Source organism: Chrysochloris asiatica, unplaced genomic scaffold (assembly GCF_000296735.1).
Source record: "Chrysochloris asiatica unplaced genomic scaffold, ChrAsi1.0 scaffold00011, whole genome shotgun sequence".
NCBI lineage: Eukaryota > Metazoa > Chordata > Mammalia > Afrosoricida > Chrysochloridae > Chrysochloris > Chrysochloris asiatica.
In genome coordinates, this window is record NW_006408529.1 from 1157848 (window position 1) to 1174159 (window position 16312).

General features: G+C 35.5%; 1 protein-coding gene across 2 annotated transcripts in view; it reads left to right on the top strand.

Moving 5' to 3' along the window:
* The window catches only part of WDR17 (WD repeat domain 17), a 117671-nt gene that overhangs the window by 63005 nt on the left and 38354 nt on the right, over positions 1-16312 (top strand). For both annotated transcript variants that reach the window (XM_006834410.1, XM_006834411.1), the window contains 9 exons: positions 1063-1145; positions 3230-3316; positions 4873-5037; positions 7274-7476; positions 8246-8395; positions 8481-8611; positions 11031-11156; positions 12972-13127; positions 15866-15930. In XM_006834410.1, the coding sequence (XP_006834473.1) occupies positions 1063-1145; positions 3230-3316; positions 4873-5037; positions 7274-7476; positions 8246-8395; positions 8481-8611; positions 11031-11156; positions 12972-13127; positions 15866-15930 (1166 nt within the window). The remainder of the gene's footprint in view (positions 1-1062; positions 1146-3229; positions 3317-4872; positions 5038-7273; positions 7477-8245; positions 8396-8480; positions 8612-11030; positions 11157-12971; positions 13128-15865; positions 15931-16312) is intronic.

Consider the following 16312-nt stretch of genomic DNA (forward strand, 5'->3'; position numbering starts at 1 on the left):
GTTTCGTTCTGCTGTGCATAAGGTGGCTATGGGTCAGTACCAACTCAATGGCACCTAACAAGAACAACAACAACCCCTATCCTGAGAAAAGGTGAAAACAACAATATAGAGATTCCTTAATGAATCTGGAGCTTTAATTATAAAGTAATCTTAAAACTCAGAATAAGAATAAGTTAACTGCAGCTACATTGTAAATACCTTATAAAACTGAAATGTTTACATTAAAATTTGGATATGAACTGACCATAATTTTATTCACCCGTGACACACTTGATAAATGACACTTCCATGCATAATATATTCCTTGTGTTTTAAAAACTTACCACCATACCAGCTGTAACTATATCTTCAATACATTCCTAGTCCAAGAATGCTGAGAACATGTGTATACAGAGTAATTTATTATAGGGCTAACCTAAGCTTGTTCTAATGTGTGTTTATTAAAAATTTAAAATTTGGAGGGAAAAATAATACTAACAATGAATTGTAATATTTCTATTTCACACTACAATTGTAGTAGCACTGGGTTTAAAAGTAGCTAGATATGTATCTTCATTCTCAAACTAGCATTACTGGCAAAAGGCATTGTGTATGACTTAATCCTATACATGGCTGAAGAAGTGAGTGCTCACTCTTTCCTTTTAATTCAACAAAAAGAAATGGAGTCACCCAAGCTATATCTTAAAATTTGTTGTTTTAAGATTAATAGTTTTTCACTCTCTTAAAGTACATATTCAAAGAGCCCAGGTAGCATAGTGGGTTATGAGTTGGGCTACTAACTGCATGGACAGTGGTTCAAATATACCATTTGCTCAGAGGGAGAAAGAGGAGGCTTTCTGCTCTCATAAAGATTTTCAGCCTCAGATATCCTATGCAGGGTCCATGACACACGTCCACCACAATTACTAAAGTACACATTCAGCCTTCTGCTAATGACAAGAATGTCTCTGTTAGTATCCTTTTGAAAAAGTTACTAATAGAAAAATAATACTTAGAAGAAGTGAATAAATAAGGGGAGGGGTGAATTATTTCTTATTGATAGGTATTTTGCATTTTTTGAAGCATGGAAAAAATGGAATATTCTCCATTGCCTGGAGTCATAAAGATTCCAAAAGAATAGCAACGTGCAGTGGTGATGGTTTCTGGTAAGTACTATGTATGAAATTGCACTGTTTATAAAAGGCACATGACATAATATCAATTGTATTAAGTTAACACATGCATTAAAATATTCTGAGATTTCATTTTTGCAGCTATCATAAATAACATTTATAAGCCCACCTATATAGGCATGCCCTACACTACTATGCTATTTCAGTAATAACTAACAACGTATCAGTGTTTAAAAAGTAAAGAAATGAACCCATCAATACTTTCTAAATGAAAGTCCTACCTGAATTATAACTAAAAGACTCTGGATTGCCTCAAAGAATCCCCAAGAATGTTTCACAAAGAGTCTAAATAAATATTATCACATTCTGAAGGAAGTGGTATTTCAGTTTCACTGGTGATTCAAGATATGTCAAGTATTCTAGAAACTTCTTCACAGTTTTGTAGATATTGTTTATATGAAACGTATGTGAGGGAGAATGCATGTGGGAAGTGCTTATTTTTCAGGAGCTAACTCTTCTAACTCCATGTTTCAGAAATGTATCCTTTCTTAATTCTGTTACATTCCAACAAATATGTAAGGGGAGAATTGCCTTTGGTTAAATTTTTTTTTTTTTTTTTTTTTTTTTTTTTAATTCAGATAATGGTACTCTCTAGCTATGGGTGTGGTCATCTTTGACAGGTAATATATCTGGTGGTGTCAATACTCATGGATGCTGAAAATATCCTCCATTCATTTCAGTGGAAAAGACAATAGTTGTGGAAGCCAGAGGTTCTTATCAGGAAGTTAAAATATTCACAAATAGTAATATTGGTGATTTTATTTTTTGCTTGAAAGGAACTGTTGTTGTTGTTGTTTGTTGTTAAGTACCGTGGAGTCGGTTCTGACTCATAGTGACCCTGTACAGGGTTTCAGAGGCTGCAAGTCTTTACGGGAGCAGAAAGCCTCGTCTTTCTCCCGCGGAACAGCTGGTAGTTTTGAACTGCCACCCTTGAGGTTCGCAGCCCAATTTGTAACCACGACGCTACCAGAGCTCCTTTGTAATGAACTAGTTACTAATTAACAGCTACCAAAATAAAAAAGATACGCCTATAAGAGTTTTAAGATTAAGACATAATTATCTTAATCACGTAATTTTAGTGCACACTCAAACATGGGAACATTTGTGAGGAGAGCACAGGCCCGGGCAGTGTTAGTCCTGTTGTAGGTAAGGTTGCTATTATTCAAAATGGACTCAAGGTCACCTTAGATCAACAACAATGTATTTATTAAATTCAGTATTCAATGACTAAACATTTGTAAACTTAGGTCACCAAGACTCCCCAGTAATCTAAAAGTTTGATGGGCCTAATAACATTTTGCTTCTTAAATGTATTCAATGTTTTTAAACCCATAGTACATTAATTAATACACAGCTCCCCCTGCTCCCAATAGAATCACAGCTCTTAAATTATGGAAATAATATAGCAGGCTATTAGAGTAGTTAATTTATATGGGATCTATTTTTAGGGGAAGGTCCTCTGACTTTCTAGCCATATCACTGAGAATTTACCATGAAAATGTTGTAACATATGTCTTATTATAATAGCTTGTGCAGTATGTAAATGAGTTATAAATAGCACAGATTTTGAATTGCTAAAATTTAAACCTGAAAATGAATTCATATCTTACCTACTTCATTATATTTCAAAACTTATTATTTAATTATATTTTTCCTTAAGAAATTGTATAAGAAATAGTTTCTACCTCAAAATTTATGGCTAAAGTGCTCAACTGCTAACCAGAATGTCAGCAGTTGGAAGCTACTAGCCAATCCGCAGGAGAAAGATGTGGCAGTCAGCTTCCATAAACAATTACAGCCTTGGAAACCATGTGGAGCAGCTCTACTCTGTTCTACAGTGTTGGTATGAATCAGAAACAACTCAAGACAGTGGGTTTTGGGAGTATATGAGAATATACTCATAATTGATAATCTCATTATGTAGTACTTTTAAATGTTCCTTGTGCTTTGCAAACAAGCTCTCAGTCCTAAAATGATTACATGTGAATTATACAACGCTGACTTTGTTCGTTTGAATGATGTAGCTGCTTTTTTTCTATTGACATCATTAATTGCAGTATTATTCGAACCATTGATGGTAAAGTGCTACACAAATACAAACATCCAGCTGCAGTTTTTGGTTGTGATTGGAGTCAAAACAACAAGTAAGTTTTTTCAGTTTTTCCCCCTGAAATAAATAATAATTACACTTGTTGTTCAGTTCCAACTCACAGCAACCCTGTATACGGTTTCTGAGGAGCAACTGGTAAATTTGAACCTCTGACCTTGTGGTTACCAGTCCAGTGCTTATCCTACAACTGCCATACCAGAACTCTATAATTACACTTAAGAGATTTTTAGATAACCATAATTTTAATGTTATTTTTATAAGTAATAATCATCACTTTTTTCTCAGATAATATTCCCCTTGCCTAAAAAACGAGAAGAAACCTTATAAATGCTCATTCATTTTAGCTATTTTCATTTAAGCAAACCCTAATGGTGTGGGGCTCTGGTAGCGTAGTGGTTACAAATCGGGCTGCGAACCTTAAGGTCAGCGGTTCGAAACTACCAGCCGCTCCGAGAAAGATGAAGCTTTCTACTCCCGTAAAGATTTACACCCTCGGAAACCCTGTACAGGGTCGCTATGGGTCGGAACCGACTCGACGGCACTTAACAACAACAATGGTGTGGCACTGTAGGGTAATCACTGGCTTGAAAGGTCAGTTTGACCCACAGTATTGGTAGTTCAAAACTCACCATCAGCTACCCGGAAACCCTATACAGGGTCACAATGAGTTGAAACTGACTCAACAGTACTTAACAACAACAACAACGGCACAGAGAATTCTGTGACTGGAAGATAAGCACTGGACTGCGAAAACAAGGACGGTACTTCCACCCCACCAGCCACTCCACTTTCTGTTCCTGTAAAGATTTATAGCCATGGAAAACTCTGCAGAGTCTGGGAGTCTGAACTGCTTCCAAGACACTCAGTAACAACAGTGTCACCTTCGTTACATGGCTGAGTGGTAGGCTGCTAACTGAGAAATCGGTGGTTCAAAATCAGCAGTCGTTTCTCAGGAGAAAGATGTTGTCAGCCTGCTTCCACAAAGATTACGGCTGTGGAAACCCTATGGGGCAGTTCTACTTTGCCCTGCAGGGACACTGTGAGTCTAAATTTGACTCGATGGCAGTAAGTTTGGTTTGGAGTTTTATTTTCAGTTCATGAAGTTTTTATAAGCTTTACAAGTACTGTTTTCCTTCTCTCAAAACAACTTTCTGATACTTTGGGAAAAATGCATAGGACTAACTAATGAAATGTGGGAATAAGCATTGAACTGCGAACCACAAGGTCGTTGGTTGAAACCCACCAGCTATTCCTTGGAAACCCTGTACGGTGTCTCTATGAGTCAAAACCAACTGGACAGACCCTTAACAAGAACATGTATGACTTCTACTATAGAAATGTGGTCCTTTATCTAAACCCTTTTAGCAATCTATGCAATGTTGATGTTACACTATGACTTTCCATTGTCACTGAATTTAATAATTTCCCATGTTATGGGAGCTTACATGGGTAGTTTTGAAAAGAGCTCAGTATTTAACATGTAAAAACAGCTGAGACAAATTCCATTTTTAGAAATTAGAAATGTTCTCACTTTTAAATTATTATTAATAAATGCTGTCAACATTTTCACATTTTTAATGATTTTTCCAGAGACATGATAGCCACTGGCTGTGAAGACAAAAATGTTCGTGTCTATTATGTAGCCACCAGTTCCGATCAACCATTGAAAGTTTTCAGTGGGCACACAGCAAAAGTGTTTCATGTTAGATGGTCTCCTTTGAGGGAGGGGATTCTTTGCAGTGGTTCTGATGATGGGTATGTATTTTTGGATTCTGACTTTCTAGGGCCTAAACTCATAAGCATATGTTTTTCTAGAGATACATATATTTATATTATCAAAAGCATATGAAATATGTACATAATGTACATAACAAGTAGATAATTCAGAAGTTCTTAACTGCATCCAACCAAAATGAAACCCTACCATACTTATGTTGCCCTAAAATTCGTGATTATTTTTTATTTATTTTGCTTAATGTGGATGTAACAAAGTTGATGGAATTTTAAAAGGATCTGTGGGGAAAGGGAAAAGCATCTGAAACAAATAAGTGTCTGAATATATAGACAAGAGTGTGCTTTTTAAAATGTTGTTGCATTTAAAATAGAAAAGAGTTTTGTACTGTTTTCATTAAGAATGGAATAAAAGAAATCATAATTTTTTGCCTGAAAATAAGATAATTTAGAAATAAAAATGAATTAACATTATCTTCTAGATTTGTGAATACTTCTGAAATCTTACCTATATTTTATATTCAAACAAGATAGTTTTGTGTAGTATACTTTTAATCACTGAAGATAGAATATATTTAGATAAGAAAAATCTTATTTTATGCAGGCAAAAGTCATAGTACACATTAACCATAGGTTTGATGTTGAATAAGTACTTTGTCTTGATGTTTGGGGAGAGCTACAAGCTCCTGGTATGGCCCTGTAGGATCAGCACTAGACTGCAGAACACAAGGTCGACAGTTCAAACCCACCAGCTACTCCCCGGAAACCCGGGGAGGTTCGCTATGAGGCAGAACTAATTTGAGGGCACTTAAAAACAACAACATCACTAAACTTATTGAGAAGCATTCATGATATTTTTGTAAGTTATCACTTAAAATGGTATTTCCCATAAGTATATCATGTGAAAGTGAGTTCACTTTTCAGATTAATCTCTTAATATAGTCTTTAATCTCTAAATTATATTCTTGTTGATAAAAGATATAATCTTCAATCAGTAGCTATGAAATTTTGTCATAAAGATAGCATAAAACAGTCTACTGACTAATCCTCAAGGAGTTGGATTGACGCAGTGGCTACAACAATGGACTCAAACATAACCATTGTGAAGATGACTCAGGATCAAGGTAGTGTTTTTTCTGTTGTATCTAGGGTGACTTGGAGTCAGAACCAACTCAACAGCACTTAACAACAACAATAGAAGTTGAAGGATTTTATTAAATTTTAATTGTTGGTTTCTTTAGTACTAACTGCTGTTTTAAATGCACTCCGCTGATGTTATCTAGAATCTTTAAATAAGAGTTAAACTATAGGAAATCCATTAATTGCCAGTGTTGTTCTTGTTAAGTGCTGCCAAGTCAGTTCCAACACATAGCGGCCCTGTATACAGTTTCTGAGGAGCGACTGGTAGGTTTGAAGCACTGACCTTTCAGTTAGCCGTCCAGTGCTTATCCTATAGTGCCACACCAGAACCCCACAGGTACCTTTGCAGTATACATTAAATTAGGTAAACAATGTGCTTTGAGATTCTAAGGTATGTTCGCTGGTCAATGGTAAAACTTTCAAGTACTCCACTATGCTCAAGGAGGACCTAAAACTTTCTAGGGTGAAGCATAGTATCTTCGAGTTTTGCGACGAATATACCAGCAATAGGAGTCCTGCTGTAACAGTATAGAATAAACACTTGTCTGCTAACCATAAGGGAGTCAGTTCAAACTCATCAGCTGCTCCTTGAAAATCCTATATAGCAAAATCCTATATGCTATGTGTCAAACTGACATGACAGCACTAAACAACAACAGCATGATAACATTCAAGTTATTTTGTTACAAATCATTTTAGTATATTACTGTTTATGAACACATGATATTAAACTTAAAATAATTTAAAGCTAACCATTTAAAGCTGACCATTAACTTTAAGGATAGAGCTATGTTGGAATAGGCTAACTCTAGCTTAATTAAATATTTCTCGGTGTCATGCTAAAGGATAGTACGCAGACCACAATGTCAGTTTGCACCACAATGTTGGTGGTTCAAGCTCACCAGCCACTCCTTGGACACCTTATAAAGGGTGGCTATGAGTCAGAACCAACTCGACAGCACTTAACAATAACACATCATATGTAAAGAAGAGAACCTTAATATGTTTTAAAACATAAAATGCTTCCTAAAAATGCTAAGAAATAATCATGTTTCATTAAGAATCTGTTAATACTTTAGATATATTATACTTTAAACAAAGTATAATGTTCTGTTTTCAGTTCTATTCGAATCTGGGATTACACTAAAGATGCTTGCATAAATATTCTTAGTGGACACACCGCACCTGTAAGAGGATTAATGTGGAATACTGAGATTCCTTATTTACTAATATCTGGTAGCTGGGACTATACTATAAAAGTATGGGATACTCGAGAAGGAACTTGTTTGGATACTGTGTATGATCATGGTGCAGATGTATATGGTAATGTGTTTTTCACTTATTTTTTATTTTGATATATTATTGTAATTTCTGAGGAATGCAGTATTGTGAATATCTTACAGTGTTTAATTTTGTTAATAGCATTTTCCTATTTGAAAGTGTGTTTGTTTGCTGTTGAAATTGTAGAACATAGACTATAATAGAAAAGTCATTGGAAATTATTAAAAGATAATAATTGTGCTAGGTATTAAAAAAATCAGATTTTTTGTTTTTGCACATTACGTGATCCTCATTTGTAACTCTGTTCCAACCATTCCCACACATATGCTTTATTCCAGTGGCATTTTAGCTGAGGCAATGTGGAACTGAATCTAAGAGAGAATCTATCTCATTTTATGAAATGTATTCTAAATTTTTTATTCTAAATTTATTCTAAATTTATCCTAAATTTAAAAGTTGCAGCTCTTTCTTCATCTTATGACTCTAACTTCCATGCATCCAAACATAATTACTGTGCACCCTATTTATATTACAGTATGTCTGCTGCTTAACTGACTGATGTAAAATGTCAACATTTTCATCAATTATTAAATTTTGTATTCATATTTATATAGTATACCAAATCATTTATTACATTCTTAGATTTTTTGGCCAATATATTCATTAAATGCAATTACAACATAATTTGAGAACCTTGCAGTCATTCCAAGCATTTCTTCTTAACTTCAGTTAGGAAATTTTATGAGGTACATATAAAATAAGTAGTTTTCAATGTTTACTTTAGTTAAAAGAGGTTTATTTTTTCCATCAGGTTTAACATGCCATCCAAGTCGCCCTTTTACTATGGCCTCTTGCTCCCGTGATTCTACCGTGAGACTCTGGTCCTTAGCACCTTTAATCACTCCTTTACAAATAAATATTCTGGCAGACAGAACTTGGGAAGAAATTATCGGGAATACTGGTATTGAACATACACTGTATCAGATTTTATTTTTAAATACTGTCTTATAAGCAAATTTTTCTCACTAAATGTTGTCTGTCTTCAGATAATGCTATAGAACAAGGCACTCCTCCTCTGCTGTGTGGTAAGGTATCAAGAGATATTAAACAAGAAATAGAGAAAGTAACTGCAAATCCTCGAGTGAAAAAACTAAGATGGTTTTCAGAATGTTTATCAGTAAGTATAATAGGAATTAAATTTGAACTTTGTCTTTTAAGCCAGAATGAACCCTTCATTACAACTCTAGTCAGTAAGTTGCTACATACAAGGGGGCTTTGAAAAGTTCATGGAAAAATCCCATTATCTCGTTATTGCAATTTTCCATGAACTTTTTGAAGCCTCCTCATATTTACATGTGCCATCCCAATCCAACTGGTGCCTCGTATCATAATCAGTACAGTGTAATAAAACAAATGTAAACCCCAAAATAATAAATGAGATAAGGTATTGTTATTTTATTCATTTTCAATTTAAATATGCTTGCATTATAATATTTGTGAAATTGCAAAATGCTATGGTATGGGTTTGTTTTAACTTTATTGTGAATTGAATAAAGGTTTATGGAACAAATCATCAATTTTACTTTCAACATATCCTATACGATGGTGTTAAATGTTATCCACATTCTGACTGTAAATTTATTTTAATCAACTTTTAGAAAAGACAAATACATCATTTTTCAACATAATCTCCCTGCTTTTCAATATACTTTGTCCTTCAGTCAGCAAGCTTTTGTATTCCCTTATTTAAAAATGTTTTAGGCTAAGCTGAGAGGTACAAATTGCACTGCTATCTTCACTTCTTCATCAGAGGTCAATCTTCATCCTCAAAGGGCTGTGGAAGTTCTATGAACTAAGATCAGGACTATAGGGAGGATACATCCTCAAAATGAAGTTTTTGCAATGTCAACAATATGGGCAGAGGTGTGCAAATGTGCATTGTCATGCGAGATCTCAATGCCCTTGCGTTTAATCTGAAGTTTAGGCTTTAGTTCTTTAGTGAGCCTATCACTGTAAGGAGCACTGTTGATGGTTGAACCTTTTTCCTGATAATGTTCCAGTAGTAACCCTTGAGAATCCCAGAAAACCATTATTGCTAAGTACCACTGAGGTGCTTCTAACTCATAGGGGACTCTATATAGGATTTCCAAGGAGTAGTTGGTGAGTTTGAACTGCTGACCTTGTGATTCAAACTGACCTTGTGGTTCAGTGCTTTACCCCTCAGTGCCACAAACTGTAAACATCCGTTTTCCAGCTGATGGTTGACTTTTTGGACTTTTTTTTGGTAGGTGATTGAGGATGTTTCCATCCCATACTCTGCTGTTTACTCTCAGGCTTGTAGTGATGAATCCGTCTCATCACCAGTAATGACTTTTTTAGAGAAACTTTTACCTTCCTTCTAGTGTTGGTCTAAATTTTGTTTACAGATGTCCACATTCACACCTGCACAGCAGTGACCTTCAATGCAAAGCACTGATAAGATAGTGCAGCCAACAAAAGTTTTAATATAATCGGAATGTGGATAATTTTTGACTCACTTTCGAACTTTGCTTCATTACATGATTGCAATCCTGTCCATGTACCAACAGTTAACAGCATTTACCTTGACTCACTTTAACTATTGCGTTCTTCCCTTTGTCTCCTGCTACCTTCATCTTTCCTCTGCTAACTTCCTTCTTGTTGTATATAGCCTGCCTGATCACCCATGTTAACATGTGTCTGCCCTGTAGCCTATGAATAACACCTCCCCCCCCCCCCAATCCCGGTAAACATCATAGATCGTTTATTGTATCAAGAAAGCCTTTTTTTTTTTTTTTTTTTTTTTAACTGTTTGCAACATTGGTCTCATACAGTGTTTGTCCTTTTGTGATTGACTAATTTCACTCAGCATAGTGTCCTCCAGGTTCATCCATGTTGTGAGGTAATTCACAGATTAATCTTTATTCTTTAATGTTGTGTAGTATCCTATAATGTGTGTGTACCAAAGTTTAACCATTTTTGTACTGATGGGCATTTAGGCTGCCTCCGTGTTTTTGATAGGTCTCTTATGGACAGCATATTGAAAGATCCTGTTTTCTTATCCATTCTGTTCTTTACATCTCTTGACTGGTACATTTAATCCATTTATATCCAGTATAATTATCAATAGGCATAATTGATTGCTGTCATTTTTCTGTGTGTTTGTTTATGTGTATGTGGTGCTGCTAGATTCTTGTTAAGCATAATTTTCTAAGCTGAGTTCACTTGGTTTTCTTGTCATTTTCATCTCTTTTGTGTTAATGTTTACTAAATCTTTCTGATTTTCCTTTTTTATTCTGATGTGCAGGTGTATGATTTTTCTTTGTGGTTACCCTGTAATTTATTAATTTTTCCATGCTTAAAACAGACTATTTTATCTTAAAATCTCCTTTATCTACACCATTTCCTCTTTTAGCTTTGTAATTGATTTCATTATACATTGATATCTCTGGTTCCCTATTTTCAGTCTTGTAGGTTTGTTTTACTTTAAAGACTCTATATCTGGATTGATTTCTGAGTGGAATGCTATGAAGTTTTATTCAATACTTGATCTTTGTTACTCAGTGTCAACTCTTTAGCCTCCAGGTGGCAGTAACAATTTATGGAACTTGGTTGCTGTAATAAAAGGGCAAGATGATAGCTTACTTCCTCAGAACTACTCTAAAGGAATAATGCATTTGAAACACCTGATTAAATTTAGAACCGTAAGTAAAGTGTGCAAATTGTTTTTCAATATCAAAATATATAAATGAGAAAGCCCCAAACTAAACCCAGTGCTACCAAGTTAATTCGAGTCATGTGACCATATAGGACAGGGTAGAACTGCTCCACAGGTTTCCAAGTTTGTAATCTTTTGGAGTCCTGGTGTGGCGCTGTAGGTTAATACACTGGACTGCATAGTTGGTTTGAACCACAACGTCAGTGGTTCAAGCTCACCAACCACTCCTTAGAAACCCTATACAGGGTTGTTAAGGGTCAGAACCCACTTTGGGTCCAAACCCACTACAGGTCATAACCTGCTTTGGGTTGGAACCTGCTACAGGTCTGAACCCACTATGGGTCGGAACTGATGTGATGTCACTTAACAACCACAGCAATCTTTATAGAAGGATCCCTGGTTGTATAGCAGATTATGAGTTGTGCTGCTAACCGCAAAGTCAGTAGTTCTAATCTACCAGTCATTCAGAGGGAGAAAGAGGAGGCTTTCTACGTTTGTAAAGATTTCCAGCCTTGGAACCCCTTATATATTGGGTCACTGTGAATTGGAACTGACTCAGTCGCACACAACTACCACCGTTACCTATCTTTATGGAAAAATTGCCACACATCTTCCTCCCATGGAATAGCTAGTGGGGTGACCTTTTGGTTAGTACTTTAACCATGTCATCAGAGCTCCTTAAATAAATGATAAAAGCCAGAAATCTATATGATTATAATGGGTAGACTGAATAGATCAACACTGAGGAGAGAAATCTTTGGGCAAACCAATCATGAGAGTATGAAGTATTTATAAACAGATTAAGGCAGCCATAATTTTGAGTAGATTTAAATGTCATGAAATTCCTCAAAGTTCACTTGAAACTTCTTGAATGCTTTATCTTTACTCTATCACCAGATGATTGTGACATATGGACTACCTTGATTTTACTCTCAGAGTCTAATAAGCTATATTCTGAGATTTTTTAAAAAATTAAAATTGATCATATTACAGCACTTAATGATGTTTAATACAAAACTATTCATTACCTAGCATGTTACCTTGGGATGATAACAAAATAAATCCTGAAACCAGAAAGAAGAAATCTGTTAATATGGTTGCAATGAAATGTCAATGATTAACTATTAGAGCGTTCAGTTGTGCCAGGGACATGGGTTTGATGGTCAAAGTTATTTTCATTAAGAGGAAGTATTTTTCTTTAATCACGGACTAAACACCTAATGTTAACTGAAAAAAATCAATCAAAAATGCAGAAGAGATTTAGAGAGATCCAGTAATTTTGTATTTTTAATAGAGATCTTTATGTATATTTTATCCGTTTTGTATTGCAGTTCCTGGATTTCTATATAACCACAACACTTGGAAATTTTTGAGAACAATGAGATTAAACTTTTCCTTTCCCGTCTCGACCCCTCACCCTCAACAAAATATTATGTTTAAATAGTTGTCATATGTTACAGAGAGAAAACATTGTTTTTTCATATTGACTTGTTTTAGAGAACTTTTATATTTAAAGCAAAATTATGCAGACAAGAAGGAGTTCCCTTATAGTTTTTCACCCTTGTAAATTACCACTACTGTTATCAATATCTTGTATTCCTGTGGAATATTTATCATAATTGATAAACAAATAATTTTTACTTTATTGTTAACTAATGTTCATTGTTTACTTAAAGTTTTACTGTTTAAGTTTTTAAATATATAATTTCCAGGCTATATATTTTTTTAATTGTACATAAAATATTTTTTAATTATCTGTAATCATTAAATGTTTAGAATGTTTTATATTCTTTTTAACCAGTCTGAAGCCCAAGAGCTAACAACAGTCAAGATGTCCAAATTTGGTGGTGGTATTGGTGTGCCTACTAAAGAGGAAAGACTGAAGGAAGCTGCTGAAATACACTTGAGATTGGGACAAATTCAGAGATATTGTGAACTTATGGTTGAACTTGGAGAGGTAATATGCTACTAAAGTAGAATCAATGAGTCTAACAATGTATTCTAATGTATATTAGGTAAGTGTTAAATATTAAGCTTATTTTTTTCCAAATCCAAAAAGCTTTCTGCCAATCTGATATCAGCTGTATAACATGGAATGATAGTCCTCAAAAGAAAATCCCAGGCCAACAACATCAGCATCACTTGGTAACCTGTGACGCCAAACTGCTGCCTTCAAGTAGATTTGAGTCTCACAGCAAACGTGTAAGAATGAACTACCTTTTGGCACTGTGGGTTAAAGCGTTGGACTGCAAGTTCATTTTGAATCTCAAGGTTGGCGTTCAAACTCACCAGTTGCTCCTGGGAAACCCCATACAGGGTCACTATGTGTCCTCGAAACGACTTGATGGCACCTAACAACAACAGTAATCTTTATCAGGAGTCCTGGTGTGAAGCTGTGAATTAATGTGCTGGACTGCAAGATCGCTTGGAAATGCAAGGTTGGTTCAAGCTCACCAGTCACTCCTTAGAAACCCTATAAAGAGTTGCTATGAGTCGGAACAGACTAGACAGCACTTAACAACAACAACAGTCTTTATTGAGGAGGGTGCGGTGGCTCTGTAGGATAAGCACTGGACAGAAAACCACACAAGGTTGGCATTTCAAGTCTACTAACAGCTCTGCAGAAGAAACATGAGACTTTCTGCTCCGGCACAGATGTGCAACCTTAGAAACCGTATACAGAGCTGTGAGTCAGGACCAACTGGATGGCACTAAACAACAGCAATCTTTATGGAAGTAGACTGCCACATTGTTCTCCCTCAGATTTGCTGGCGGATTTGAGCCACCAACCTTTTGATTAACAATTTAGCACCTTAAGTACTATGCCACCAGGACTCCTTGGGAACCTGTTCAACATGCAAATTGCCAGCCATAATCCCAGGTTATGAGAGTGAGATGGCTCTATACGATAAGCACTAGACTGCAAACCACAAGGTCTGCGGTTTGAGCCCACCAGCTGCTCCTGAGGAGAAACATGGCTTTCTGATCCCTTGAAGATTTAAAGCCTCGGAAATCCTACAGAGGGTTGCTATGAGTCGGAACCAACTCAATGGCACTTAACAACAACAATAATCCCAACCTATACAATTAAATGACGTAATGCATTAGGCAAATCTGCTGCACAAGACCTTTTTAAAGTGTTGAAGAACAAAGATGTCAGCTTGAAGACTAAGGCACACCTGACCCAAGCCATGGTATTTTCAATAACATGCAAAAGATGGACAGTGAATAAGGAAAACCGTAGAAGAAGTGATGCTTTTGAGTTATGTTGTTGGAGGAGAATATTGAAAGTGCCATGGGCTGCCAAAAGAAGCAACAGATCTGTGTTGGAAGAAGTGTAACCAGAGTGCTCCTTGGAGGCCAGGATGGCCAAACTTCATCTCTCATACTTCGGACCTGTTGTCAGGAGGGACCAGTCACTGGAGAAGGATATAATGTTTGGTAGACTGGAGGGTCAGAGAAAAAGAGGAAGACCCCCAGTGAGATGGATTGGCAAAGTGGCAGCATCAGTGAACTCAAGCGTGGCAACAATTGTGAGATTGGCCCAGGATCAGGCAAGGTTTTTTTCTGCTGTGCATAAGGTCACTATGAGTCTGTACCAACTCGATGGCACCTAACAACACCAAAAATTAAAATAAGGTATTGTGGTAGTGTATGGTTATGAGTCGGACTGCTAACGTCAAGGTCAGCAGTTCAAAATTACCAGTCATTCTGCTGGAGAAAGATGAAGCTTTTTGTTCCCGTAAAGATTTACAGCCTCAGAAATCCTTTACAGGGTCACTTGAGTCTGACCTGACTCCACGGCACACTAGCATTACCACCACCATAATTAAAACAAGTTTCCACTACAAGCATATTTTTAAGAATTTCTTAAAAAAAAAGAGAGAGAGAGCGAGAGAAGGTAACATTATTTAAATACATAATATTAAAAATTAGCTACTTAATTTAATGTGTTATTTTCAGATTAACAGGGAATTTTCTAGTGGTGAAATGGAGCCCTATGCTTTAGGGGAGACTTAGTTAATTAATTAAGTTTGGATTCATGGGATACTACTTCTGAATATTTTCTCTTAATTTCCCTTCGAAACTGGAAATCCATATTATCAAATAACATCAGAATTGATTATTAAAGAGCTTCTTTAATAACAGTGTAGTTTTTAAAAATATGGAGACAAATATTATAAGAAAGAAATGATGGTAAATACAATTCATAAAAATGAGTAGGGAAAGAATAAAAAGCTTACAGGATAAATATAAGTAATAGAGAAATAAAAACTTTAGTATGAATTATTGTATATCATGAAACTAGTTACTCTTGTATTATGCTATGAGTTAATACATTAAACTACATGCTTTTGTTACTATCAGTCCTCCACCTGTCTCACTCTCCCTTTCTTACTTTCCTTTCTACTTCCCTTTCTCCTCTGCTCCCTTTTTTTCTATTTCTTACTCTTTTTTTTAGGTTTGGGATTTTCCCTACTAAATAATATAATTTTACTTATTTTGCCATTTTATTTTAAAATCTGATCATACTTAAACTCTTTGGAATGTATGAGATAGAATACAAGAATATTCCTCTAAATCCAAACACTCAAAAAATTCTGTATCATTAAATATGATTTCATTGGGAAAATGTCAGTTAAGGGTGAAACAATGCAATCGAAATAGATATATTTTTCTTCTTTTCTAATCCAGTGGGACAAAGCTCTGTCACTTGCACCAGGGGTATCTGTGAAATATTGGAAGAAGTTAATGCAGAGGTAAGACAGACAGTCAATGTCTAAATATATGTCCTAAAATCACATGTCAAAAGAAAGGAAGCAATGTATAAATTTGGTAGTAGCTTTTAAGATTTCTTATTCTTATGTGAGTTCAAATAGTGAGGAAAGTGTGTATCTACTGTTACAATAAATTAAATAAATTAGTTGCAAGCCATTTTAATGTTCTAGCATTGGGCCTGATCTCTAAGAAAGACCTCCAAATCCAACCAAACCCATTGCCCTCAAGTCAACTCCAATTCATAGCGACCCTATATAGGGTTTCTGAAACTATAAATTCTTATGGAAACAGGCAATCTCATCTTTGTCATGCGAGTAGCTGGTGGGTTTGAACCATTGGCCTTCTGTTAGCAGCCTAACACCA